Here is a 6,824-nt window from a genome sequence, read left to right on the forward strand (position 1 = left end):
CGCCCTCGATGTACTCGAGGACGGCCTCCAACGTGCGGCCGGGTACGCCCCACCACCGGCGCCGGCCCTCGGAGTTGAGCCTGCCGGAGGGCATGATGCCGTTCGTCGCCTCGAGCTGCTCGGCGTGTCGGCGGCGGAAATAGGGCTCCTAGAGCGGGCTGTCGGGGGTGTACCGCGGGCCTTCCCTCACCGCCCGCGGCAGGGACGCGCGGATGCGTGCGATCTCCGCACGGCGCGCCGCCCCGGTGGGTGGTGGTGGCACCGGCACGCCACCGACGCTGATCCTCCACGACTCGGGCACCCGCATGTCCAGCAGGGCCGGGTACTCGGCCTCGTAGAGGAGGCGAGCCTCGTCCTCGTGAAGGTGGCGGCGCCCGAAACCATTCGTCGCTCGGCCATCCTTCTGAGATGGAGACGGCGAGAGGAGGAAGAGGGAGAAGTGGGCGCGTTGGCGGTGTAGTGTGTGTGCGCATCTCCGACGCGCTGGTTCTCGGCTTATATAGGCCGAGGCGCCGCGCGGTAGGCTTGGCCGGCGCGTTACGCGTGGCGGGAGGCGTGACGGGTGAGGTGACGCGCGTCGCCCGGACTTCACTGCGCCGCCCGTGAGGCATCAATGGAGGCTGACCGGCGCGGCAGGGCGCGCAGCTTTGGCATTGATTCGCCACGGGAAACGAGGCGGTGAGGACGACGAAGCAGCGAGAAGCGAGTCGAGTCACTGACGCGGCTGGCCCACGACGCTTTCGCGCCAAAAAATATTCGTCCGACGCTCCCAAGCGCCCCCCAAGCGCGCCAGGTTCGGGTTGGGTCCGCCGGCGCCAATTTCGGCCCGAGCCGGCGAAAAATGGGCCCCTGGGGGCGCGACTGGGCCGTTTTTTGGCGCCGGCGGCCGAAAAGTCGCCTGGGGGGCCTTGTTGGGGGCACGGCTGGAGATGCTCTAAGACACATTCAATGAGAGGCTTTTTCCGATGATATGTAAAGGTACATTCTAGCAGTTAAAATGCATAGCAAGGTGATAATCGCACCAAACATGATACACCGATTTTGTTGTGGCAAGGTGATAATCACACCAAACATGATACACCGATTTTTGTGTCAAATATTAGCTTCTGAAATACAACCCCTACTTTCCGATGTGCAAACCAAGAATAGTTAATAGGAGTATATAGTAACGACATAATACTCCCTCCGTCCAAAAGAAGTGTCTCAACTTTGTACTAACTTTAATGCAAAGTTGTACTAAGGTTGAAACACTTATTTTGGGAAGGAGGGAGTATTAAACTGTGCCTTTTGAATCATTTTGGGGTAGTAATTAGCCTTCCCTCTACATTGACTGCAAAAAAAAAAGGGCAACCTGGTGCATGTAGCTCCCGCTTGCGCAGGGTCCAGGGAAGGGTCCGACCACTTTGGGTCTATAGTACGCAGCCTTTCCCTACATTTCTGTAAGAGGCTGTTTCCAGGACTTGAACCCATGACCTCATGGTCACAAGGCAGCAGCTTTACCACTGCGCCAAGGCTCCCCTTCCTACATTGACTGCAGAACTTACAAAAACTGCAAGAACATACGACTCCAGTTTCCTCTCTCAAATGTCACACAGTGCATCAGCGCTCAAAGCATCACGATTTTGTTTTCTAGGCATGTAACATCAGAAGGTGCTGGTTGTTGTTGCAACTTGCATCTAGCTCTCTGCCAGATGCCAAAATAGTAAGTATGCCAGCCTAGTTTTTATCTCGCTACATCGTCAAAATTTCGGTCAGTTCAAACAAGTGGCTGAATTCGCAGCAATGGGATCATGCCAGCGACAAACGATTATTCTCAATCAGCACTCTATACGGACTGCACCGCTTTGTGTCGATATGAACTTGGGCTTCCTGATCACCTGCTCCAAGCACTGGATGGTATCCCCGACCTGGTATTCGTCGCAATCCTCAATCACCAATCCACAGTCGGTACCCTTGTCGAGCGTGTCAGCATCCTGCTTCTCTCGCTTCAGCGAAGAACACGGACCCTCAAAGACGACGTCTCCGCTTCTCAACAGTCTCATGGTTCCAGTTCTGCTAAAGCGCCCATCGGTTATCCGGCAGCCAGCAATCTTGATGTCTGGCCCTTTTGACTTGCTACGCCCTTTCAGCTCGAATATGTTCAGAACCTCAGCCTCCCCTGAAATTTGGGTTTCAGCAGTCCCTGGTGCCTTCTCCACAATCAGCCTTCCCATTTCCTCAAGGAGATGGTAAATCACCTTGTGCAGCAAAATCTGAAGAGTAGACATGGTCAAGTCAGCTAAACTCATTTTCCAGTTTCGGAGTAAAAAAGACTTCAAAAAATCAACCAGCGAATTTAGACTCTTAACAATATGTATCAATACTTTCCTTTTGGGGAACATATGCTGTGTACTTGTGGAACATATAGAATGGGACCAGACTTAACTCAGGATACTGAGAACTAGCGATATGAGAACAAAATCGAATTTATATGGTTCACATCAACCACCAAAACAAACGGTGCCTCAAGAAAAGTGAAAAGAGTACTCCATTGCAGTATACCCTGCAATATTCGAGAGATATGGGCAATCTGACTTCCTGGATGACATTCAAAATTGATCAGAGGTTGAGATCGGGATTCTCTTATCATATTTCAAGTCCAGTATTTTAATGAGGTCAATATGATGTAGGCCATATCCTCAATTCCACACACATAGGAGCTGAATTATGTTTACTCTTCCTAAATTCACTATAACATATCCTAGTGCCTACACAATATAAAGAAACACCAGAAACAAGAGAAAGAGAAAATGTTATCTTAAGTAAGATCTACCCTCTTTGCACGTAACCCAGGTCCCAGAAGGCATATTTACATCCTATACTGAGCATTAAAATATGACATAAAAAATCACCACCAATGTCCAAACCATAGAACTTGATTTCTACCAAAGGTGTACACTCAATCAAAAGCAGTACAGGCACTAGAGCAATAATAAACATGGTACCTTTATGTTGGCTTGTGTTGCTCCTAGAGTAATCGCACTCGGTGGATCGCGAACGTTGAAACCAACTATGCATGCTCGGCATGCTTGTGCCAGATCAATGTCATGTTCACTTACTGGGCCGACGCCAACATGAATAACATTCACAAACACCTACAAAGAAGGTACCATAGGCATGACTGAATCTAACAGAAATATCGGCATACTGTAAATAGAACATATATCATACCAAACCACTGGAACAAACCTACATATGATCTAAAATGCAGTGTCAGCGATCAGGAATTCAGCACTGCTTGAGTGCTTGTATAGTCAAGTTTGTGAGACTACAAAAATAAAAATAAGGCATCCAATGTGGTCAAGGAAATACCTGTGGGCTATTAAGACTTCTTAAGGCATCCGTAACTGCTTGAACACTGCCCTGTACATCAGCTTTGACAATTATGGGCATCTCAACTCTTTCAGGAGTCTCTTCTCCAATTTCTGCCTCCTCTGTCATGTTTTCATCAATCTTCCGAAGCCTATCTTTCTCCTGTTTCTTCTTCCGCCCTTGACTAAGCATTCTTGCCCTTTCCTCGGAGTCAACAACAACTACATCATCCCCAGCCATTGGGAGGCCCCTCAGCCCCTCAATCTCAACAGGCATGGCGGGTTTTGCGGACTCTGTTACTTTCCCTGCCGTGTCTCTAAGTGATCTAATTCTTCCCCACTCTGCACCCACAACAATGTATTGTCCACTAACTAATGTGCCGGACTTAACTATAGTTGTTGCAAGTGGTCCCCTGCCCCTGTCCACCCTTGCCTCCACCACAAAAGCTTGAGCAGGCCCATCTGTTCTGGCTTTCAGGTCCATTATCTCGGCCTGAAGGAGCAAAGCCTCTTCCAATTTATCCAAACCAAGTTTCGATAATGCAGAAATTTCAACAACCTGTACATCACCACCCATATCCTCCAAAAGCAATCCTTCAGAACCAAGCTGAATTCTGACCCTCTCAGGGTCAGCTCCAGATTTGTCACATTTGTTTATGGCGACTACAATTGGAACATTTGCTACTTTTGCATGCGACATAGCTTCAAGTGTTTGAGGCATCACACCATCATCTGCTGCAACCACAAGCACTACAATATCTGTGACAGCTGCACCTCTAGCCCGCATAGCACTAAATGCAGCATGCCCTGGTGTATCAAGAAATGTGAGAGAGGCTCCAGATTGCATCTCAACAACAAAGGCACCTATATGCTGAGTGATCCCACCAGCTTCTTTAGCAGCAACAGATGTTTGCCGTAGGGAATCCAGAAGCGATGTTTTACCATGATCAACATGACCCATAACTGTTACAACAGCAGGCCGTGGTTCAACTGTGCCTTCACCTGTGTGCATTCTTCTGATATTAACACCAAGTTCCTGTGCAAGAAGGATGAAAGATATTGATTAATATCATGAATCATAAGAAATAGAAGCTTTCCTAAAGCTGCATAAATATTTCACGATGACAAAGCTTAGGTGTAAACTGGGGACAATAGTACATATAATTAATGACAACATCAGCGTATGTAAAATTTGAACATGTAAGTTTGCTCCAACATAATATCACCAAAAAAAAGCAAAAATTCCATTTTTAGTGAATATATGGTCAGAAAGGGGAAAAAACCTGGGCACAAAACAAGCATAGAGAAAAGACGACAAACCAAGGCACAATGCACGACTACACTTGCTAAATGGAAGTCAACCAGTGAACACAAGTGGATCCACCCTTCTCATAATCGACAGCTTGAACTTGCTTAATGAGAGCACTAATAAAATAGCAGAATTTGAAGAAATAAAGAATAAGTACTGTTTAGCATCACCATATCACACCTTGCAACAAGATCATTTTGATAGATGAGGTCAAATGCAACATCCAGAGTGAATTTATAGCCATTGTCACCATGAGTTATAGTCTCATATGACATGATATACAACAAATAAAGTTATCCTGGTACAACTGGTTACTAATATGAATATGCTTCAGAGTAGCATACAGAAACGTAGAAGTCACAAAAGGAAGATTATAAATATAAATACATACCATACCCACTAGCTCAGCTAGATCGATGGTAATAGAGTCGAATTCTGATTCAACCCTTTCGCCAAGATCTGCAAGTATGCTTTGAAGCGCATTGATGGTTGCACCAGATCGTTTAGATAGGTCACGCAATGTCATCCCATCAAAAATTTCAACAATTTTATCTGGCGCTGGTTTGGTCAGCTTTGGTTTTGGTGCTACATATGGCGCTTCTACAGGAGGTTGACTCCTAGTTTCCTTTCTCACTCGCTTCTCCCTTTTCGGTGCTTTTAGCCCAACAACATCCTCCTTTTTCTGGTGCCATGCCAACATATACACACCTGCATGAAAATTCCTATAAAGAAGACAGTATTGTCACCTAATATATAAATCCTAAAATCTGCATCAAATAACAATGTACTGATAGTAGCATACCTACAACAAGACCTACATTTAATGACTAAAAAATCTGAACAGTCGTTCCAGAAGATGAGATAAACAAAGATACAGTAGAATTAGAGTATGGTAAAAGAACCTAGTGAATGCCTTTCCCAAGCAAGGTCAGATAAGATAAGAGGTAAATACATGACTCCATGCAGAAGTTGCAAGATCATTTAGTGGGGTGCAGGAAATTAACATGGTGTCAAGCTTGGCTTTTCCAAAGAAATATGATGCAGATTCCTTGTGAGATAACACTCAAATTCAATTTGATGCACTGAGTGTGTGCCATAGTTTGTTGAATATGTCGATGTAACAAGAGTAGTGATGCCACCTGAATAATAGGAGAGCAGATTGACATACCTGATAGTGGACTGTTTAAAGACCGTACAGTTAGCAGCACCTTGGAGTCCATTGCCGTGGACAAACTCTGCAATTGAGAATTAAATACTGATCAAATCAGTAAAACATAGACTTATGAGGTATCCAATAAGGAAGAAAGTACTTGCTCTTAGGAAAGTGACCAAAAAGGACTTCATGAAGATTCGCTATGCTAAGCTAGAGTCTGAGTCCATTAAGTTCATCGTGTAACATATGAAATACTCTTCTCTAACCAATAGAAATCATAAACCAAGAACCGCGTATAGCCCTGCAACAGGTGAGCGGTGGCGTTAGCGTGAAGGTTCAAATCCTATGGTGTGGATTTAGCCTCATTTGTCATTTCCCGGATGGAATAAAGCTGAGTGTATCGCTGCTTCTTAAGATATGCTGAGGGGGTTCTTCCTGCATTGTAATCTATTCATTTTTAAATAATAACATAGGCGGTACAGACACTATGGGCCCACTTGGAATGCACAACTTGAATACACAGGAATAGGAACAACATGGACAAGATATAGGATCTAAAAAATTAGAAAAATAATATAGAAGGGTGAAAGGAAAAGGAGAAGAAACTGAAGTGTGTGTACTCCCTCCGTTTCTTTTTAGTCTGCACGTAAAATTTGTCTGAAAGTCAAACTTCGTAAAGTTTGACCATCTTTATAGGAAGAAATATTAACATTCACAATATGGAATAAAAATCATTAGATGCATCATAAAATTAATTTTCATACTATACATAACCATAGTATTGTAGATGTTCATATTTTTTATTATAAATTTGATCAAACTTTGTGTGGTTTGACTTCAAACAAATCTTATATGCAAAGTAAGAAAGAAATGGAGGAGGGAGTACGATTAAAGTGCAATTTGAGTGGACATTCTACAGATTTCATTTTCCATTGGCCATTGTGGATTCACAGTTCTGCAATCAGTTCTTCGTTATTGATGCATAAATTCATTTACATCTTCATCTCACTCA

The 6,824-nt window shown here is 44.7% G+C and overlaps 1 protein-coding gene across 2 annotated transcripts in view; it reads right to left on the reverse strand.

Moving 5' to 3' along the window:
- Positions 1–1,585: 1,585 nt before the first annotated feature.
- Positions 1,586–6,824, reverse strand: part of LOC119348965 (translation initiation factor IF-2-like) — a 6,614-nt gene continuing 1,375 nt past the window's right edge. Inside the window, exons 3-7 of one of the 2 annotated variants that reach the window (XM_037616977.1) lie at positions 5,828–5,894; positions 5,051–5,367; positions 3,352–4,386; positions 2,985–3,134; positions 1,586–2,252 (exon numbers count right to left, since the gene is read on the reverse strand). In XM_037616977.1, the coding sequence (XP_037472874.1) occupies positions 1,818–2,252; positions 2,985–3,134; positions 3,352–4,386; positions 5,051–5,367; positions 5,828–5,894 (2,004 nt within the window). In that variant the 3' untranslated portion in view covers positions 1,586–1,817. Of the gene's footprint in view, positions 2,253–2,984; positions 3,135–3,351; positions 4,387–5,050; positions 5,382–5,827; positions 5,895–6,824 lie in introns of both variants that reach the window. The other variant, XM_037616976.1, reaches the window with a different exon arrangement.

The sequence above is a fragment of the Triticum dicoccoides genome, chromosome 1B (genome assembly GCF_002162155.2).
Source record: "Triticum dicoccoides isolate Atlit2015 ecotype Zavitan chromosome 1B, WEW_v2.0, whole genome shotgun sequence".
NCBI classification, from domain to species: Eukaryota; Viridiplantae; Streptophyta; class Magnoliopsida; order Poales; family Poaceae; genus Triticum; species Triticum dicoccoides.